Source organism: Pristis pectinata, chromosome 33 (genome assembly GCF_009764475.1).
Source record: "Pristis pectinata isolate sPriPec2 chromosome 33, sPriPec2.1.pri, whole genome shotgun sequence".
NCBI lineage: Eukaryota > Metazoa > Chordata > Chondrichthyes > Rhinopristiformes > Pristidae > Pristis > Pristis pectinata.
Genome location: NC_067437.1, coordinates 12,781,008 through 12,802,639, shown reverse-complemented (window position 1 = coordinate 12,802,639; position 21,632 = coordinate 12,781,008). Strand labels below are relative to the sequence as shown.

The window sequence follows — 21,632 nt, the reverse complement described above, 5'->3', positions numbered from 1 at the left end:
AAGACGATAGGCAGCAACTGTGACCAGTATTTCCTTTTCATGATTCACTAGAGTATGGAGGCAGTGAGAATGCCCAGAGGTTTCATATGAGGTACAATGCTTGTCAATTCTACTACATAAAGCAAAACACACCCTAGGCAGAAGGTTGAGACCTGTTTCAACATTGGTTAACAGGTCCAACTTTAACAGGGCTTCTACTGATGAGTCTGAGAAGGTAGGTTCCTTCTTTAACTTTTCTGTCTAAAAGGTTGCTTCCATCTCACCTCCTGATCCTTGCTGACAGTATCATCAATTCCCCTGCTCTTTACCCAACCTTCCCTCATTCTTCTTGGGTCTCAATCCCCTCATTCCCAGTCCCTTCTCCCCCCCCCCCCCCGACCCACCCAATCCCCTCTCTGCCACATCACCAGGTTTCAAGTCTTCACCTCTTCACCCCACACCATTTAATCCACCCTTGCTCCAAGGCGTTGATCCTCTCTGCAACTTCCACTGTCCCCGGACACCCCACTTCAAAACCAAACCACAATGCTTGGTCTGAATCCACAATCTATTCCCCAACTTCTCCATTCTCCATAGGAAATTCTACTGCATCTTCAGCTTCATGGACAATAGATTAGTTGATCCTGGGAATTATTCAACAGGACAGTCCAAATGTCCATGAGTCAAACTAAGCTTGTGGGCCATCCTAGTCTAGACATGTCGAAGAGGAGAGAGCTGCTTGGTACATTGCTGCAGTACAGCTTGTAGACAGGATCTAATGCAGCTACCCTGCGGAGGACAAAGGATGATAATTACAGTGGAAGGGCACAGATCTCATAAACTCTTCTATAGCAAATAACGTGAAACTTGGCTGCTGTAGTGTGTCTGTCCTTTCCAGGTAAGTGGTGAGTATGCCATCAGATCCTTGGCTCCTGTAGATGATGAACAGGGTTTGGAAACCAGTTCCCACGCAACGTGGGAAAACTTCTCACTGCCACTTGTCTCCTAACTCCACCCCCCCACTCCCCTCCCTTACACCCTCCTCAGTCCTCCAATCACTTTGGACTTTTACCTCACCAATTCCCTTCTCCTCTCCATCCTGGCCACCTCACCTCTCCACTCTCAGCCCTGATGGAGGATTTCAACCGGAAATGTCGATCATTCCTTTCCTCCCACAGATGATGCTCAACTTATTAAGTTCCTCCAGCAGACAGCAACAGTGACTTTCAAGGTCAAGGGGTAAGGCTGTAGGTCCTCTTGTTTGGAATGGCCGTTACCAGACGCATCTCAGCACAAGTGTCTGTATCATCTAAGAACGTGGGAAGAGATCTACTGGAATTATTCCAGGTTTGAGGGACTTCTGCTCTGAACTTAGACTAGACGAGCAGAGGTTGTCTTGAGGCCAAAAATAAATTAAGAGAAGATTTGATAGAGGTGTACAGGGTCATGACCAATTTGGACAGGTTAGATAGAAGGAAGTTGTTCCCATGAGCAAGGATCAGAGGGCACCACCTCTGTACAGAGAAAGAAGCCAACAACGGCAGTGAGTTACTGCTAATTAAATACTTCATTGATGGTGTTTAGCAGGAGTGTGGGGAATGGTGTAGCCAGACATCAGCAACAAACCTTGCCCCATACCCTTCAGTGCTGTTCGATAACCTTTGCTGGAAAGTGCCTGTGAACTTCTAGCCCAGGAGTTCGGTAAATACTTGAAGTGGAAAAATTTGTGAGGCGTGGTGAAAGGGGAGGGTGAAGGGACAGGTACAATGGTCTGAATGGTCTCTTGTGATGTATCATTCCGCAACTTGTTGATTGGGCCTCAACTGTAACTGCAAACCAAACACTGAGTATAAAAGTTGGGAAGTCGTGTTGCTGCTATATAAAACTTTAGTTAGGACACATCTGGCACATTATGTGCAGTTTGGTCGCCACACTATAGGAAGGATGTGGGTGCTTTGGAAAGGGTGCAGAAAACCAAGATGTGGCCTGGATTAGAGTGTATTAGCTATTAGGAGAAGTTGGACATTTTTGGATTGTTTTCTCTGGAGCATTGGAGGCTGAGGACCGATCTGGTAGAAGTATATAAAATTATGAGAGGTGTAGATACTCAGGGTCTTTTTCCTAGGGTGGAAATGTCAAATACTAGAGGGCATTGCTTTAAGATGAGAGAGGGGAAGTTTAAAGGAGATTTACAAAGCAAGTTTTTTTACACAGATAGTGGTAGGTGCCCGGAACACACTGCCAGGGGAGGTGGTGGAAGCAGATACGATAGCAACGTTTAAGAGGCATTTAGACAGACACATGAACAGGCAGAGAACGGAGGGATAGAGACCATGTGCAGGCAGAGGGGGATAGTTTGGATTGGCATAAATGTCAGCGCAGTCATTGTGGGCTGAAGGGCCTGTTTCTGTGCTGTACAGTTCTGTGTTCTATGTTCTATCTAGTGTTAAATATGAAAAATGTACACTTAAGTGCGAAAGATATTGCAGTGCTCAAAGAAGTGGACTTAAGCACTAATCCAGAAGTTTACGAACACGAATCATGTAACACTCCAACCCAACATGAGGTTCTACTCCACCACCAACAGGCAGCCATGGTCTCAATAGAAGACCTACACAGGAGTCTTCTAACTTCAGAATCATTGTGAATTAACCATTGCACATTTCCTAAAACTACCTTTCAGACAAAGGGAGCCATTAACTCCACAAAGAATGATTAATGCAAACAGCTTCCTCCATGGGTTTTCCAATATACAGTGTGTGCCAAGCCAATCCTAGTCTGTGATACCATGAATCAATTCCAAAATCTCTCTGATGCCTGATCTGGTGTTAACTTCACCTCCACAGGCTCAAGCTTGTGGCCTGAGCTGTCCATATACGATCCCCATATGTAAACTGGATAAAATCAGCAGACACCAACAGCATCCTTGTGAACTTCACACAAAATCACAAGATCATGAATTTTTTCCCCCACAAATTAACAGATTTGTGCAACAGACTCTGTAGGAGTAGTTAAAGGTGCATGAATTAACTTGATTAAATGAGAGCAGTACAGATACTGTGATTGAATATTAGAAGAGGCTAATGATCATTATCTATTAAGGTGAAGAATCTGTGGAATGTGCCTCAGGGTCCAGGAGTCAGTTGGGTTGGAAACCATGGAATAAAACAAGATTATTCATCTTCCCTGTGACCAGACACTTACATCAGGTCAAAACCGGTGAGTTAGTTTACAGGAGAGGCTCTGAGACACTCCAGAGGATTTTCAAGTTTTGAAAGGAACTGAAACAGGGAACCATTCTTAAAACTATGCATTGTATTCCCTGAGGATGCTCATTGAATGGAAGAATTCTTTCTAAAAGGGGCAAGTCCTAGGAATGGGCATTGAAGCAAATTGTGAATGGAATCATGAACATGTACATGATGGGGCAGGGCTTGGATATCAAAGAACAGGGAGAGTGAGGATTGAGTAGTGGCATATTAATGGGTGTAGGGAGTGTGGGGATTGTCTGTTTAGCCTATTAAAGGATAAGGGAGTGAGGGTTAGACCATGTGGAATAGGAGGATCAGGAGTAAGGAGTGAATGGGGTTCTGCAAAATAGGATATTGAAGAAGAGAGGATATTGAAGGGGAGAGTAAGGTTAGACTTCGTGGGATACTAAAAGTTGTGGGGAACAATAGGAAAATTGGGAATATACTTGTCAGGATATTATAGAGTGTGGGGAGATTTGTCAGGGAAAATGAGATGGGGATGGTGGTATATTGGTTAAGCTGCTGGTATTTCAAAAATCAGGAGAAGATGCTGGGGAAGCTGAAAGGTCTGAAGGTAGATAAATCACCTGGAGCAGATGGACTACAGAGTTCTGAAAGAGGTAGCTGAAGAGATTGCAGAGACATAGGTAGTGATCTTTCAAGAATCACTGGAGCCAGGGAGGGTTCCAGAGAACTGGAAAATTACAAAGGTGACGCCTCTGTTTAAGAAGGGAGGGAGGCAAAAGACAGGGAATTATCGGCCGTTAGCCTGACCTCAGTGATTGGTAGGATTTTAGAGTCCATTATTAAGGATGAAATTTCAGAGTACCTGGAAATATATGATAGAATAAGGCGAAGTCAGCACTGTTTTGTTAAGGGGAGACCTTGTCTGACAAATCTGTTAAAATTCTTTGAGGTTAGACAATGGAGAGTGAGTGGATGTTGTTTACTTGGATTTTCAGAAGGCCTTTGACAAGGTGCCACACACGAGGCTGCTAAACAAGACCCCATGGTGTTAGAGGCAAAGTACTAGCATGGATATAAGATCCGCTGACTGGCAGAAGTTGGAGAGTGGGGATAAAGGGGTCTTTTCCAGGATGGCTGCCGGTGACTGGTGGAGTTCTACAGGGGTCAGTGTTGGGACCAGAACTTTCCACTTTATACGTAAATGATCTGGAGGAAGGAACTGATGGCATTGTGGCCAAGGTTGGTGGAGGGACAAGTAAAGTGACGGAGGCAGGAAGTCTGCAGAAGGATTGGACAGGTTGGGAGAGTGGTGGATGGAATACAGTGTAGGGAAGTGTGGGGTTATGCATTTTGGCAGGAAGAATAAAGGTGTGGACTATTTTTTTAAAGGGGGAGAGAATTTAGAAATCAGAGGTGCAAAGGGACTTGGGAGACCTAGTTCAGGATTCTCTTAAGGTTAATTTGTAGGTTGAGTCAACAGTAAAGAAGGCAAATGCAATGTTAGCATTCATTTCGAGAGGACTAGAATATAAAAACAAGGATGTAATGCTGAGGCTTTATAAGGCATTGGTCAAACCACATTTGGAGTATTGTGAGCAGTTTTGGGCCTGGTATCGAAGGAAGGATGTGCTGGCCCTGGAGCGGGTCCAAAGGAGGTTCACAAGAATGATCCCAGGAATCAAAGGCTTAACATATGAGGAGCGTTTGATGCCTCTGGGTCTGGGAGTTCAGAAGGATGAGGGGGGATCTCATTGAAACCTACCAGATACTGAAAGGCCTGGATAGAGTGGATGTAGAGAGAACGTTTCCATCAGTAGGAGAGTCTAGGATCCGAGGGCACAGCCTCAGAATAAAGAGACATCCCTTGAAAACTGAGATGAGGAGGAATTTCTTCAGCCAGAGGGCGGTGAATCCGTGGAATTCATTGCCACAAGTGATTGGGTGTATTTAAGGCAGAGATTAATAGGTTCTTGATTGGTAAGGGGGTTAAGGGTTACGGGGAGAAGGTGGGGGAATGGGGTTGGAAAAGAAATCAGCCATGATTGAATGGTGGAGCAGACTCGGTGGGCCGAATGGCCTAATTCTGCTCCTATGTCTTATACTTCAGATGCTGCAAAATCCTATCATGACATCTGACAAGTTTAAAATTAGATTAATTAATCTAGAATGAAAAAAAAAACACTATTCTAAGTAATGTGACTGTGAAACTACTGTCTTGTCATAAAAATGAGGGAAATCTGGCTCCTTAACCGGTGTCTGGTCTATATGTGACTTAGACCCACAGTGGTGCATTTGAAAAGATCTAGCAAGCCATTCAAATGTATGATTATCACTGTGTTGAAACAGATAGACTACTCAGCATTGGCCCTGAGACTGGATTCAGACATGGCAAAATCAACCTTTCACTTCAGGAACAACTGGGAACTCATCAAAACCTGGGGAGCTGTGTCACACAATTATTAGTCTTTCACACTCATAGAATTATTTTAGAAAGCAATGTGTCTGACATCTTCATCATAATCCCTAGGTAGGTACTGTCCTACTGGAAGGACAGAGCCACCAGAGGTGGCACGCAGTGGTGTACGGTCTGAGGGAGTGAGTCCTCAACACTGAGGCACCAGGTCAAGCACAGGTACAGAAACCTGCTGATCATCCCTTGGTTGATTAAATTGTTTTCACATTTCCTATGTAGAAGGAGGCCATTCAGCCTATCGAGTCTATGCTGAATGAACTAATACAAAAGATAAATCCACATGTCACAGGTGCGTCTGTCCATGATGGTAATGGTAGGACAGACAATCCTCGTCTCACATTAAAGTGAGGACACTGTGTTGCGAGGCACCACTATCATGCTAAATGAGATAGACTCGGCACTGACCTGGCAGCTCAGAACTGGGTGTTCACAAGGAACTGTGGACCATCAGCAGCAGTATACCCATACACCACCACAATCTGTAACCTCATGACTTGCACAATCCAACAAATGAGAGTCTCACCATCAACCCTTGGCATTCAGTTGCGTGACCATCCTGGAGTCAGCCACCATCAGCTTCCTAGGATTCATCATTGACGAGATGCTCAACTGGACCGGCCACATAAGTACTGCAGCAGGTCAGAAGCTGGGTATCCTGCAGTGACTGACAGCCAAAGCCTTTCCACCAAATACAAGTAACAAGTCCAAAGTGCAATGGAAACCTTTCCATTTACCCGGATAATTCCAGTTTCACCAACATGCAAGGTTGATAGCATCTGGGACAGAGCAACTCCTTTGACTGATACCTAAACATTCATTCCCTCCACCACCATTATCGCTGAGTCTAAATCCTGAAACTTGCTCCCCGCGTAGTACTGTGGGGGCATGTTCACCAGGACTGCTGTGGTTCATCACCACCTTCTCAAGGGCAGGTAGCAATAGATAATAATAGATAATCACATGAAAAATAATTTTAAAAAATTGTTAACATTCCAATTAAACTGCAGGATCCAACCTGTTTGATAACCTTTTTAAAATTCATTCAAGGGACATGGGCTTCGCAGGCTGAGCCAGCATTTAATTGCCCGTCCCTAGTTGCCCTTGAGAAGGTGGTGGTGAGCTGCCTTCTTGAACCACTGCTGTCCTTGAGGTGTGGGTATAACCACAATGCTGTTAGGGATGGAGTTCCAGGATTTTGACCCAGCGACGGTGAAGGAGCGGTGATATATTTACAAGTCAGGGTGGTTTGTGGCTCTTCCAGGTGGTGGTGTTCCCCGTGATTTTGCTGCCCTTGTCGTTTCTTCCGTAGAGGTTGTGGATTTGGAAGGTGCCTTGGTGAGATGCTGCAGTCTATCCTGTAGATGGTACAAACTCCCACCACTATGTGTTAGTGAGGGAGTGAGTGAATAGTTGTGAATGGGTGCCCATCAAGCAGGCTGCTATGTCCTGTTCAGTGTGAAGCTTCTTGAGTGTAGTTGAGGCTTCACTCATCCAGGCAAGTGGATAGTGTTCCATCACACTCCTTGAGCCTTGTAGATGGTGAACAGGCTTTGGGGAGTTAGGAGGTGAGTTATTTGCCACAAGATTCCCAGCCTCTGACCTGCTGGGAATATGGCTACTCCAGTTCAGTTTCTGGATGCTAGAACAGCATTCCATAGAACAGCAGTACACAAACAACTGAAGTGGCAGCCTGACATAGCTGCATTGTAGGACAACATGAATGCTAAACAGAAAAACAGCATGCAACAGGTCCAGAAACTCTGAGGTCTTGCCTCATTTAATTATGAATACTAGAGAACAATGAAATAACCGAGTGGAGGGGGTTCCAAGAACATCCCCAACCTCAATAATTGTGGACATAGTACACAATTCCGTAAATCAAGGCTGAAACATTTGCAGCCATTTTCAGCCAGGGTGCTGTGAATAATCCATTTTGGATTCCACCTGCAGTTCCCACCATTGGCCAATTCAATTCACTTCAAGTGATATCAGGAAACGTCTGACAGCAGTGGATACAGTAAAGGCTACGGGATCAAACAACATCTATGCTGTAGGGCTAAAGACATCAACTTGAGAATGAGCTGTGTCTGGATGCTCAATACCGTTATCATATTACGTTCACCCCAATTATACGGAAAATTGGCCAAGTATGTAGTGTCCACAGAATACAGAACTAACACGATGCAGCAAATTACCTGCCAATCATTCGACCTCAATCATCAGCAAAGGTGTTATTGACAATGTCATCGAGGAGCAGAATAACTGTGCCTACTGATGGTCACTTTGGGTTTTGCCAGCACTGCTTTGCTTCAGACCTTGATTCAAACATGGACAAAGATCTAAATTCCACAGGTGATGTGAGAGTGACTGTCCCTAACATCAAGACAACAATTGATGGCACGTGGCATCAAGCAACCCTGATTAAACTTAAGCCAATGGGCATCAAGAGGGAAGCACTCCACTGCCTGGAGTCATGCCCCACGGAAAGAAATATGGTAATTAAAGGTTAATAATCTCAGCCTCAGAGCAGAGTCCGAGGCCCAACTATCTTCAGCTGCTTTATCGATAGAACTCCTTCTATTGTAAGGTAAGAAGTCAGCAGTCAACTCCATTTCCATTCACAACCTCATTGTTTACACGTGCAGGCAGCAAGAGGTAAGTAATATTGTGACACACGATGGTAAATGGCAAGTAACGGTCATACCATACAAGTGGCAAGAAATGATCACATCCATCAGGGGAGGGTCACCCAGCTAACCCTGATGTTCAACAGCATCATCCCAAAATCAATACCCTGAGAGTATCCTCACCAGAAAGACTGAAGTGGACAAGTTCCCCCATCACCTTCTCAAAGGAAATTGGAAAGAGCAAAAAATGCTGAATTTCCCAATGACCCAATGGAATAACGAACAAAAAAATAGATTGAATAGTACAGGAAAGTGTATGGGGAGTGAGCCATCAGACTGGGCGGGGTGTCAAAGGATGTGGACAATGGGTGATAAGACGGGACAAATCACTTGGATCACAACACAGTGATTGACCAAATGGAGACACAAGAGACTGCAGATGCTGGAATCTGGGGCAAAAAACAAACAGCTGGAGGAACTCAATGGGTCAGGTGGTATCTGTGGAGGCAGAGGGATGGTGGACGTTTCAGGTTGTGACCCTGCATCATCACTGAGGGTGTAGAGGGAAGCTAGCCAGGATAAAGAGGTGAGAGGGAGGGGTGAGGCAGGGACTGGTAGGTGATAGGTGGAGCCAGATTGGGGGGGGGGGGGGTGGAGTGATGGGCAGATGGAGCCAGGAGGGGGAGATGGTTTGTTCCCATGATGGAACACGCTATAAATTACAGGGAACCAACTGACATCTGACCATTGAAAAAACATCGAGGACGCGGAAAAGCCAAGGATCCTGAAAGTTGTGGCGAGCGGACCTCACTAGGTGTAATCCGGGTGTTAGTGACCCCCAAGATTTGTTGCGATCCGGGATTCGGTGTGATCCGGATGTTCCTTCAGTCCCCGGTCAGGAGCTGTGGCTTTGAGTAGTTGATGTGTCGGCAGAATCTAATCCCAGGGTCTAAAGCGGATCACACATTAATTGACGTCTGCAACGCACCAATGTTAGCTATCTGTGCTAACGGCACAGTCGGACCCCCCGCCTCTATAAAACGCCGCACCCGCGCTGTGAGATTGCATTCATCTCCGCACATCGCCCATGGCCACTCGCTGGGGAATCTGCAGCGCCGGCAAAATCTCTCACGATTTCATGGTGGCTCTAAAGACCCTCCCGGCCACCGACCACCAGGTAGAGAGAGGGAGAGAGGGGGGAGTAAGAAGAGAGACGGGAAGGGTCAACGTTGGGAAAGAGAGGAAAAGAGGTGAAGATAGAAGACACCGGAGAGAACAGGAAAGAAAGTCTTAAGGAGATGGAAGGGACGGCGTGAGAGGCGTGTGGGGTGGAAGGGAAGGGGGGGGGGGGGGGAGAGAGAATCGGAGAGCAGAAAGTGAGTCAGGGATTGGAGGTGGAAGGGGGGAGAAAACTTAGCTGGTACTGTTTGACGGTCGGTTTGTTGCGCTGTGAACCGGCTATTTATCGGTAATTATCGGGAGGCTGGGGAGGTGAATACTTAGGTCGCTATTAATGTTTCCATAGCCCGGCGATTGCCCATAAAGGCTGGAGCCCCATTCCTCAACCCTTTCTTCGCTATATCGAAACTGCATCGGTGCCTCTCTTGCACCAGTGCGGAACTCGAGTTTCATAAATTTCGCCAGTAATTTTCATCCTGCTCTCCAGTTCACTTGGACTATCTCTGAATCCTCCCTCTTTTTTCGATCTTTCCGTCTCCATCTCAGGAGATTCCTTTTATCCACCGACATCTTCGTAAAACCCACTGATGCCCACAGCTACCTCGTTTACAGCTCCTCCCACCCTGTTTCTTGCAAGGATGCGATCCCTTTTTCTCAATTTCTCCGCCTTCGCCGCATCTGCTCCCATGATGAGGCTTTTCACTCCAGAACATCCGAGATGTCCAACTTCTTTACTGTTTCTTCCCCCAACTGTGGTCGAGAGAGTTCACACCCGCACCTCTGCCATTTCCCGCACTTGTGCTCTCACCCCCACCTCTCCCAGACCCAACAGGAATAGGGTCCCCCTTGTCCTCACATTTCATCACACCATCTCCCCGTTGCCGGTCACTTCAACTCCCCCTCCCACACTATCACTGATATGTCAGTCCTCCGCCTCCTCCACTGCCAGGACAAAACTGGAGGAACAGCACGTCATTTTCCATCTTGGAACCTTGCAGCCTAAAGGCATGAACATTGAATTCTCCCACTTTAGGTAATTCCACCTCCCCCCAACCCCCCCATGCCTCCTTTTCTTCCCTTTTTTTCTGTCCCTTCTTGCCTGTCTTTTATCTACCCTTTTCCTCCTTACCTTTGACCCACCCCCTGGTGGATCTGCTCTCCCCTCCTCCCCCGCACCTGCCTATCACTATCTCTTACCTGCATCTACCTATCACCTCCCTGTGACCACCCCACCTCCCCTCTTTTGTCCACCTATCACTGCTCTGCTTTTCCCTCCTATATATTGGGCTTCCCCTTTTCCTATCTTCAGTCCTGAAGAAGGGTCCTGACTCGAAACGTTGACCACCTGCTTTTCTCCATGGATGCTGCCTGGCCTGCTGAGTTCCTCCAGCATCATCGTGTTTTTCATCTAGATTCCCCAATAAACACATGGCGATGTGATTGCGGAGACCACACCGGAGCACCAGGTGCAGTTTGATCTTTGTGCCAAAGGAAATGCTTCCCTTGGAGTGCAGTGTAGATTCACTAGGGTAAGGACATTGTCACCTGAGGTGGAGTAGGTCTGTATTCTCCAGAATGTAGCAGGGTGTGAGGTGAAGGCTTTGAAATGTGCAACATTCTGAGAGGAGTTTACAGGGTGGATTCTTAGAACCAAGGGCCCAATCTCCAGGTGAGGACAGGCATCAGCAGTAGGGGCTCCCCATTGAAGGGGAGGAACCCGAGCAGGATTGCTGCAATGAATTGTTCTCTCCTCAGGCAGTTGCTGTGGCCTCCCGTGACTCCTCGCGAGCTCGCGACTTTGCAGAGCGACACCACATTCCTAAATCCTATGGGTCTTACGTGGAGCTGGCGAACGACCCCAACGTGGGTAAGGAGACCTGGGACCTCGGCTATCACAACGTGCCTTATAGTGTCTGGGGAATTTTTTTCATTCAAGAGATAAGGGGCATCACTTAGTAGGCCAGCATTTACTGTCCATCCCTAAATGTACTGGAGAAATTGATGAGGTAGGGAGTTCCTGAACTGTGACCTATGCACGTTGGAGTGATGTATGACTACCGCCTTATCCTGATAGGTCATAGAGGGCATGGGTTCTAGAGGTACTGTTGAAGAAGCGTTGGCTGGAAACTACAGTAGATTTTTGAGATAGCACGTATTGCAGCCATGGTATGCTGGTGGTGGAGGAAGGAAATGTTCATTAGTGTAGCAGTTAGTGTAACTCTTACAGCGCCAGTGACCCAGGTTCAATTCCGTCCGCTGTCTGTAAGGAGCTTGTACGTTCTCCCTGTGACTGCGTGGGTTTCCTCCGGGTGCTCTGGTTTCCTCCCACATTCCAAAGACGTACAGGTTAGGAAGTTGTGGGCATGCTATGTTGGCACCGGAAGCGTGGTGACACTTGCAGGCTGTCCCCTGAACACTCTACACAGAAGATGCATTTCACTGTGTTTCGATGTACATGTGAAGCTGCACCCACGCAGACAAATAAATGTAGCATCTTCACTAGAGTAACCAGTCTCTGAACTGCACAAGCAGGTCTTGTTATCCAAGTAGTTATTCATGTAACATTTTAAGCATCAACAATAAAGGCTGCAAATTTTTTTTTAAACCAATTTGTCCTCGAGAACTTGAGGGAGTGAATATATGAAATGCCACTTTATTCTCAGTCTGGATTTATTTTGGCTCTGCCACAGGTGTGTAAATAAGTTTCTTCAGGTGACTGGTTGGTAATTTGCAGAAAGCCCCAAGGTTAGAAATTGAAGGCACAGGGACCTCCTGTATTAATGTTCCTGCTGAGTTATAGTGACTTTAACCTGTGGGTCAGCAAGAAAGGAAATAATTTTCACAAAGTAACAGCGAATTCCTTAATTAACAGACATTGTCTATGTGGGGACCATTAACACCCAGCACCTGAAGGTGGCTCTGCTGATGTTGGAGGCAGGCAAGAATGTCCTCTGTGAGAAGCCCATGGGCATGAATGTGAGGGAGGTCCGTAAGATGATGTGTACAGCCCGGGACTACAACCGCTTCCTCATGGAGGTGAGTGTACCTGCAATACCAAAACAGCTACAACTAAAGTGAGCAGATCAGGTGGGAGCTGGAAATTAAATCATTTCCCGTTTCAGATACAGAGTGTCAGGCACCTACTTGCAAAGCATAGCTGAGAAAAAGAGAAATGCTCCCTCTACACTGTCCCATCAAATTCTCCCATTTTTGGAACAGGAAGGTTAGATAAATCATATAGCTCCCTCCACACTGTCAAAAGATAAATACAACAAGGGTTACACATTAAAGCTCCCTCTACTGTTCCTTGAGTAAAACTATACCAAGATCTGTATTTGCAACAGTCCTTTCATCATCCCAAGTTGCAAATATTAATATGCATCTGCTTTGTACACAAGATCACAGGATGCTGTAAACTCCAAAAAGGAGTCTTGAGATCCAAGAGGAATGTCTGCTCAAGGCATCCAAGACTATAGCTTTGGGATTTGGAACCACACATGCCTGTGGATTGCAAATTTTAAGCAAACTACTTATTAAAACAAGGTCACAGCCTTCCAGTTTTAAAAAAAAATGCAATACATTTGTGGACCCAGGTCCTTTTGACTTTTGTCTATTGTGTTCACAGGGTCTTTGGACAAGGTTTTTCCCAGTCTCCAATAGGATTCGATGTCTACTGTCTCAGAATAACGTGGGGGAGATTAAAATGGTGAGAGCCGAGTTTGGCACATGGATGCTGGGGACACCACGGCTGGTGGAGAAGGAGTTAGGTGGAGGAGTACTCTTGGATATTGGCTGCTACTGTCTACAGTTTGTCTGCATGGTGTTCAATGGTGAGAAGCCAGATTCTATTCATGCCACAGGATTCCTCACAGAGAAAGGCAAGTGTGGCATGAACCACTCTACTGGAAGCAGTTAAAACCCAGAAAACTTACAAATCCCTCCTGTCCTCTATCCTTGACACAGAATCCCTCATACCATTCCTTGCTCTCCACAGTGAAACTATCCCAAATTCAACTGTTTACTGAGGGCAGGTTTCCTGATGCCACCTTTCCTCTCTTATCACTGCAGGTGTTGATGAAACAGTGACTATCATACTAAAGTACTCCAGGAAACGCATGGCTATGGTAACTGTAACTATGGCGACACAGCTTCCTAACCAGGCAATCATCAGTGGTACCAGAGGCACGATCACGGTAACTCTTTGCCCCTTACCCTGCGTATCATGCCATTCCTTGTTTTTGATAATAGATCTGTGGTGCTTTCACCCAATACTGTAGAGCCTGACAGCAGCAACTGTCGAGATTTTATGCTCTTTTCTCCAAGGTAATTAGGGACACAAAGCTCACTCTGTAGGACCGCTGTTGACGAGGGCTGGACCCAAAAAATACCACAATTATCAATCTAATTCTTTTTCTGCATTACTTGGTTCAGTTCTATGATCACGTGTACCTCATTGAAGATTGCAGGGCACATGACTACAGGGGATATCACAGCTGAGGTAGATAATATCCTCACACCACATCCAAACTAAGTCTCCAGCCAAGTATAGCTAGCTGTTGGATCGTCAGGACAGTGCTAACAGCCAAACGACACAGAAACAAGCCAACTACAAAGCATCTACCCATACATCTATCAGTAGCTAGTCCATAACCTACTAAGCCTTAGTGATTGAAATGCTTGTCCAGATGCTTAAATGTTATTTGAGTACCTGCCTCTGCCACCAACATCCTGGTGAATCTTCTTTGAATCCTCTCTAGTGCAATCCCATCTTTCCTATAGAACTGCACACAGTACTGCAGCTGGGGCCTAACAAATGTTTTATAAAGTTGTACCAAGACCTCTCTGCTCTTATCCTGTGTGCCCAAGGTAATGGAAAGCAAGCACTCCATATGCCTTCTTATATGTCCTACCAGAGGGATCTTTGGACTTTGTTCCTCAATGCTCCCTCAGGCCCTACCATTCACAGTATACATCTTATCCTTATTACGCCTCCTGAAAGGCATCACCTCACACTTATCAAGTTTAAATTCCACGTCATTGCCCTGCCCAACTTACTAGCTGATTATTATTCTGTAACCTGACTACCAACCTATCAACATAACCAATTTTCATCTGCAAACCTCCTACATTCACATCCAAGTTATTAATGTATACACCAACAAGGTCACAGGCTTCCATTCACTAAAGCAACCCTCAACACCCCATCACCATACCAGCTTTGGATCCGATTTGCCAACTTGTCTTGAATTCCCCTGGGTTCCCATCTTTTGAATCAGCCTTCCAATATGGTCCTTGTCAAAGGCCTCACTGAATTCACATAAGCCACATCAATACATTTAGTTGCCTCCTCAAAAAACTCATCAAGTCAGACAGAATCTGCTACCAACAAACCTGCACTGAGTATCCCTGATCAGTCCCTGCCTCTCTAAGTGAGAGGTACCTCTCTAAGAGAATACAATATTCCAGCTGAGGCCTAACCAATGTTTCATAAAACGATGGAAATGCTGTCTCTTCTGCTCTGACATGTGTATTTGGTCCAAGGTGCCAGGCTATATGTGGTGCCCTACAAGCCTTGTGGTCAATGGAGATGTAGAGGAATTCCCACTGCCAACTCCACATCAGCCCCTCAACTTCATCAACAGTACTGGCCTAAGGTACGAGGCTGAGGAAGTACGGCAGTGTCTTCAGAAAGGTAAATGAACACCTGCCAAATACCACTTGCCAGTTCTACAAAATATCCCACCCAGGATACCCAACAACACAAACTCAGCCCTCTACTTATATTCAACCATGATTGGGGGCATTTATTGACTGGTTAGCACATCAGCCCGCCAGTGGTTTGAGGGTAATCGGTTGGGGAAAGAGAGGTAAGATAATATGTATCAAGGCTTCAATGCTACTGGTCTACTGACTCTCCACACCACGGAGGAAACATTGTCCATTGTCACTGAACCACCAGATTCAGATTGCATTTCTGGTTTTGGCAGGGGTCAGCATTCCCCATGGCTCATAGAAGGAATCACTTGTGCTATTTTGAGAGCAACTGCTTTTGTTATTTTTCTTGCAGGACTGAAGGAATGTCCCCAGCTAACGCTGGCTGACAGTGAGCTGATCATCAGCATTTTGGACGAGGCTCGACAGCAGGTTGGGGTAGAATACAGTCAGGATACAGCTTGAAAGCAAAAACCCTGACACCAATGCCATTGCAGATACTATGTTTGAGTCAAACTGTATCCAGTACACATACACAAACCCCTTAAACTAATCACATGTCCCTTACATGGATTTTCATTGCAGTCTTCAGAATAGTGTTGCAACACTCCAGGGTGCAGTTCTGCTTCAAATATGTAACCAGATTAGAAAGATAGTATGACCTGATGATTGAATTCATCACAATAAACTGTGCACCAAACATCTGTGTACCATGCCAATTTAATCAACAACCCTGTGTTCCACAGACAGCTCAGCAAATCTGGGGCCAGTTCCCTACCTTTCCCTAGCAATAGCAGAATCTGTAGTTCAGTGAAATTCCGGCACCATATGACACTTTTTCCACAAAGACTTTATTGTGGATGATTCATATTACAGCTGCTCTCAAAATTTCTGGAACTGTTTCTTGGCTCCTGCAGCCTTGGTGACTTTGAGGACGTTGAAACGCACAGTCTTACTGAGGGGGCGACACTCCCCAACAGTCACACTGTCTCCATTCTGCACATCCCTGGAACAAGTGATAAAGCAGTTAGAGCAGAGCATTCTGCCTTGTTCAATAATGCAAAAGCTCAGTATCAGGATTAAGCACCCACCCATGAAGCAAACTCCACTTTAGAAGAGCAAGCAAATATAACAGCCCACTGGATTAACCATAATCTCATGCCAGCAGGATGACCAGACAGCATTTTAGGAATCACATCCCAATCCATGGGCTCTTCAGACACTATTTTCCCCAAGAGCTGTCAAACTTGGGATTTATACCACCACCTGTTGCCAACTTCAGGTTACACCAGCTCCCACATTACAAGTCTACATAGCCTCTTAGTGCAAAATTGAGTGTGGGGGCTAAAAGAGAGAAATAAAAACAAGCTTTTAAGTTTGAGCCGATGGACCCTTTGGGTGATTGCACTGCAAAGATGTGGTCAGAGTCAAAAAAAACCCACCTGATTCCAACATACATCTACGGTTTGTGGAATTAGCAGATTCCACTCAGGATTGGATTTCTCTGCCTCTGTCAGCCACTCCCGATGTATGGAACTGTCACAAGGGTTAGTTATGTGACTAATGAATCCAAACTCAACAAGCAAGAGCAGCTTAAAAAAAGGTGCAAAGGGGTTGGAGAGCACAATGTTTGGGCTAATACTAGTATGCCTCCTTGGATACTGATGTCAGCCCAAATTCTTTCTGTATCACTGACTGTTCTCGCTCCTCCAAAGCATGCCAATGGAGCAGAGGCAACTACCGTGCACAGTACAAACCAGACACATGGGCCAAACACTATGTGGGTACCTGAAGCAAGGGGATAGGTGCACAGACATGTTCTTGTGTCGCTTCTCAAAGCGGTTGTATTTCCTGATGTAGTGAAGGTAGTCTCTGCGAATAACAATGGTCCGCTGCATCTTCATCTTAGTTACAACACCTGACAAAGAAAGCAGGAGGTAATAGGCAAAGCATCCTTACAGCATCACACCATGTACCTCAGAGCCCAAAGGTATTTAAGCAACAACACATGGGATACAGGCTAAAATCATAAGACCAGAACTATGTCCAACAGGTCACAGCCTCAGACTTCTTTCCCCTTCCCCAAACCCCTGATGACAGAAAGAGCCAATCCCACCAAGCTATCACTCAATCCCTTCACTGACACCAACCACCACTTATAACAATTATTCAAAACTTGGGACTAGTTACCAGCAAGAGTTTTGAAACCCAAATAATCCAGGAAACATTTCCCACAACAGAATTATAAATAAATATAAATACATACCGATACCAGCTCTCCAGGACAGTAACACTTTTATGCTTGACTTTATTTGCATCCCAAATGATAAAGGAGCAAAAGCAGACCAGCACCAAAACAAATGTCTGGGTCACACAAGTGCAATAACCAGTGTCTGCTGGAATGCACTGGTTACACTCCAACCAATCTGAATGACCACCATTTCAAGCATCTTCTAACACCAGCACTAAAGCACAGTAGCTGCACTGCTGATCTTCACCTGATAGAAACAATAATTGAGGTCCTACACTGAAGGGCTGAGAGTTGGAACCAGTCTACAGCCAGTGTCAAATGACTTCCCACATACATCTCCCATTCCAACTGCCCTACTTCAGGGCAGGTATGGTGCCATTTCATATACCCACTTCTTTCTCAGTACAGAATGAACAGGATTAACCCCTACCTGTCAGGATGCGTCCTCGAATTGACACATTCCCAGTAAATGGACATTTTTTGTCAATGTAGGTTCCATCAATGGCCTAGGAGACAAAGTATCACATAATACATAACTGGCTGATGTAATCATGGAGCAAACAAGTGCAGTTTCAAAGGAGCACAAAAGTTGGGAATTTGGTGTCAGAGGGAATCAGATGCTAATTTGTTTCTCCAATATTTTGTGGCTTATATTAAGGAATCAAGATAAGGAGTTAGTACAGGAAATAGCAGTGAAGTAAAAGATCAGCCATCATCTCACCAAATGACAGAGAGGCATGAGGAGCACAAAGGCCTACTCTTGCTCCTTGTTATGTAGGTGGCAGGCAGAAAATATTTCAAATTTGGTTTGTGCTTAGTGTAAGTCAGGGTGTTTATGTGAAGCTTATTGAAGGTACAAGGAGGTAAAAAGATAGACTATTTAATTTTTGAAACAGTTAAAAACAAGAAATCAAGGGAATAATTGAACAGAGCTTCAATAGAGCTGGCAAGACAGGTGACCCGTTGTGGACAAAAATCGGGGAGTTGAGATCAGTGAGATGCCCAGAAACCACATTCAGAGGAGGAGTTACCTGGACAGTTTGATCCAGGAAGCAATCCAAGATTAGATGAATTTGGCAGTGATCAGGAACAGCAAGAAATAACCAAGTCAGGCCGTCCATACGTCTGTACAAACGTGAATAAAGATTGTAGGGAGGATAGACTAACTACAGCAGTATCCATTCAAGAGGTCGGGAAAAGGATGGTCATGAGGTCGGGAACAGCAGTCAGGGTAACAGATATTGTTCTCTGCAGCTACAAGTGAGAGTCCCTAAAAGCGTGTTACCTACCTCATGCCAGTGTTAAGGTCAGTTCCTAGTAGCAGAAGCACAAGCTGTTCTATGATAAATCCAGCTGTCATGGCTCTCATAGGAACAAAGAGGTTCCATTGACAGATTACAAGAGCCACAATGAAAATAATCTTTGGATTACTACCTGAAGCATGCACCAATTGGCAGTCAGATGAGAAAGCTGAATGCTTTGATGTGAGGAGTGTGGATGAAAGGGGTTTTGATTCATGAGGCACTGCATTCAGTACAGGGGAAAAGGAGTTATTCCATTGGGAAAGAAACAAGCTGGGGCCAGCAAGAAAAGAAAACTTAGGTGAAAAACCAGAACGTACCATGATGTAGCAATAAGGCAGGCAAGAGGTATGTTGGCCTTTATTGCAAGATATGGGAATCAATAAAGGATTAGTGCTGGAAACGAGCATTTAGGTAAAAGATCAACCATAATCTTATTGAATGGTGGATCAGGCATGAGGGGCTGAATGGCCTCCTACTGCATCTATGTTTTATGTTCTCCTGATAGGCAGAATGGGACAGGGTGTAACAATAAATCCATAAATAGGGTCAAACTAGGGAAAATGGTAGCAAATGAAAATTTAGGACTTTTTATCTGAACACATGTGACAATACAGACACATTGATAGTACAAATAAATCATTATTAGTAATAAATTGGTTGCAATGTAGTTGGTGGTTCTATCTTTCTTCAGAAGGCATTTGATAAGGTGCCACATGCCACAAAATGAATGTTGATGGTATGGGAAGAAACATACTGGTGTGAATAGCTAATTACCTGGCCAACAGGAAACAGTAGGCATAAATGGGTTTTGTGGCTGGCCAGATGCAATGAGTGGTAAATTTTCCAGGATCAGTGCTGAGCCTAAACTTTATACATTATATACATCTTGACTTGCGTGAAATCACCAAAGGTAATGGTTGCTAAATTTGTTGATGATGTAAAAATGGGTAGGAACGAAAGTTGTAAGGACACAAGGAGGTTATAAAGGAATATAGATGGGTAAAATAGCGAGGTAAAGAGCATATGGTGAGAGGTTAACTTCTAGTTGCAGAGGAATCTAGGTGGCTGCACATGATTTGCAAAAGGCTAGATACAGTAAGTAATTAGGAAAGTTAACATTATTATTGTTTGCTGAGAGGGGAATTGAACAAAAAAAGCAGGAAAGTTATGCTTCAGTTCTACAGGACATTGGCAAAGTCACATCTGGAGTACTGTCTCTTTAGAACTCCCCAAACGATGGTGGAGGCATAGTCCTTAAATATTTTAAGGCATAGACAGATTCTTGCTAAATGAGGGGCAAAAGGTGTTGAAGTTACAGTCAGATCTGCTCTGATTGTATTAAATGGCAGAACAGGCTTGAAGGTCCTGATATTCATATGTTTATTTCAACTTCCTCTCTGAAACAGCAGGACATTCTAGAATCTACAGAATTATGAATTATAATAAATTGGGCATGCACTCTCTCTCAATCTCGGTGCAGATCATCAGGTCTTTATCAGTTTTTAGACACTAACGTCCAGCAATGGGCTTTGCATAAGTAATCGAGATCAGATCAAACACCAACTTTCTGAAGGATGGATCAGACTCAGAGAGCTGCTCCTTTTTTGTGTGTAAGTGTGCAGGAGTCGCATCAGTGAAGCCATTAGGCGGTGTCTTCAGTATCTCGGAGAGATTCGGAAGACCATCGTGAGAATGACCATCATTTGCAGCCCGGCACCTCTCCCTGGTCTCCTCGCAGGCACATTGCGGCTCGCTCCCCGGTCCTGGACCGGCTCCCGGGAACCTCACACGCCGCTACCAGGACTTCTCCTCTCCCCGACCCCCGGGCTCACCTCCCTCGGGGTCTTGAAGCCCAGGCCCACATTGCGGTGGTAGCGCGGCAGCTTCTCCTTGGCGCCCTCGGCCGCTAACACACGCTTCTTGTTCTGGAAGACGGTCGGCTGCTTCTGGTAGGCGCGCTCGGTCTGTGGAGGGAGGCGAGGCGGTCAGCGGCCTGGAAACCGGCCCCGATCACTCCTCAGCCCGCAACCTCACCCCCTGCCCTACACCCACCCGCTCCCACACTCTTCCTCCCTCTCCCGGACCTCGCCGTCTTCCCCCGGCCCTCCCCACCTCTCTTCCCCAGCCCACCCCCCGGACCGGACCTCCCTCCCGCCGTCTCTCCCCCCAGCCCTGTCCTCACGGCCCCTCTCCCTCTCCCCCGGCCCAGACCCGCCCTCTCCCCCCCCCCCCCCCCGGTCCCGGCCCCGGCCCCGGCCCCGGCCCCGGCCCCACTCTCCCCCCCCCCCCCCCGGCCCCGGCCCCGGCCCCGGCCTCGGCCCCGGCCTCACTCTCCCCCCCCCCCCGGTCCCGGCCCCGGCCTCACTCTCCCCCCCCCCCCGGTCCCGGCCCCGGCCTCACTCTCCCCCCCCCCCCCCCGGCCCCGGCCCCGGCCCCGGCCTCTCTCTCGCCCGCCCGCCTCTCTCCCTCCGGCACCTGGTTGTCCGCCATCTCGACCGCCGGACGCTGACGAAAAAGAGCGAGGGCCGGCCACGGGGTCGCCTAAGCACCCGCGCACGGCAGGAAATGATGTATAGTTTGGGCGGAAGTGAAGCCCTTGGGACGGATCCGTCAAGGGGGGTGAGGTAAGAGCGGGCGCCGCCATACTGCCTACACCGGGGCATGCCGGGTAATCCGCAGCCAGCCAATGGGAGCCCGCTCACAGACAGGCTGCAGAGCCAGGCCTGTGCACAGGTCCTGTGGGCAGTCAGCGGCTTCCGGCCGTGCTCAGTCGGTCACGTCGGGCAGCTCCCTCAGCATTATTTCCATTGCAGATTTGTGGGTTCTGAGGTGGCTAATGAGATTAGTGTGAGAGCTGCAGACACTTGCACTGCTGGAGGGAGGGGTTTA

General features: G+C 46.5%; 2 protein-coding genes and 1 non-coding gene across 3 annotated transcripts; 1 reads left to right on the top strand and 2 right to left on the bottom strand.

The window, feature by feature from the left end:
* Positions 1-9,306: 9,306 nt before the first annotated feature.
* On the top strand, positions 9,307-15,880 carry LOC127585547 (trans-1,2-dihydrobenzene-1,2-diol dehydrogenase-like). The gene is made up of 7 exons (XM_052043103.1): positions 9,307-9,474; positions 11,232-11,343; positions 12,349-12,512; positions 13,102-13,354; positions 13,545-13,669; positions 15,018-15,168; positions 15,544-15,880. Exons 1-7 carry the CDS (start codon positions 9,385-9,387, stop codon positions 15,651-15,653), a joined length of 1,005 nt encoding a protein of 334 aa, XP_051899063.1. The 5' UTR covers positions 9,307-9,384; the 3' UTR covers positions 15,654-15,880.
* A 140-nt stretch (positions 15,881-16,020) lies between these two features.
* rps11 (ribosomal protein S11) lies at positions 16,021-21,371 on the bottom strand. The gene is made up of 5 exons (XM_052043104.1): positions 21,219-21,371; positions 20,576-20,707; positions 17,870-17,945; positions 16,977-17,106; positions 16,021-16,194 (listed from the first exon to the last, which is right to left on the bottom strand). Exons 1-5 carry the CDS (start codon positions 21,231-21,233, stop codon positions 16,071-16,073), a joined length of 477 nt encoding a protein of 158 aa, XP_051899064.1. The 5' UTR covers positions 21,234-21,371; the 3' UTR covers positions 16,021-16,070.
* LOC127585745 (small nucleolar RNA SNORD35) lies at positions 20,365-20,451 on the bottom strand. Its single transcript, XR_007958585.1, has one exon. It is a non-coding gene; the product is annotated as a small nucleolar RNA SNORD35 (small nucleolar RNA).
* Positions 21,372-21,632: the final 261 nt, after the last annotated feature.

Excerpts from the sequence above, each read along its gene's own strand:
- LOC127585547 (XM_052043103.1), top strand. The coding sequence starts at position 9,385 with ATGGCCACTCGCTGGGGAATCTGCAGCGCCGGCAAAATCTCTCACGAT. Across the intron at positions 11,344-12,348 it reads GGCGAACGACCCCAACGTGG|ACATTGTCTATGTGGGGACC; the intron begins GTAAGGAGACCT and ends CTTAATTAACAG. Across the intron at positions 13,355-13,544 it reads AGGATTCCTCACAGAGAAAG|GTGTTGATGAAACAGTGACT; the intron begins GCAAGTGTGGCA and ends TTATCACTGCAG.
- rps11 (XM_052043104.1), bottom strand. Across the intron at positions 17,946-20,575 it reads GCTTCAAGACCCCGAGGGAG|GCCATTGATGGAACCTACAT; the intron begins GTGAGCCCGGGG and ends TTTGTCTCCTAG. Across the intron at positions 17,107-17,869 it reads TCGAGGACGCATCCTGACAG|GTGTTGTAACTAAGATGAAG; the intron begins GTAGGGGTTAAT and ends TTTCTTTGTCAG.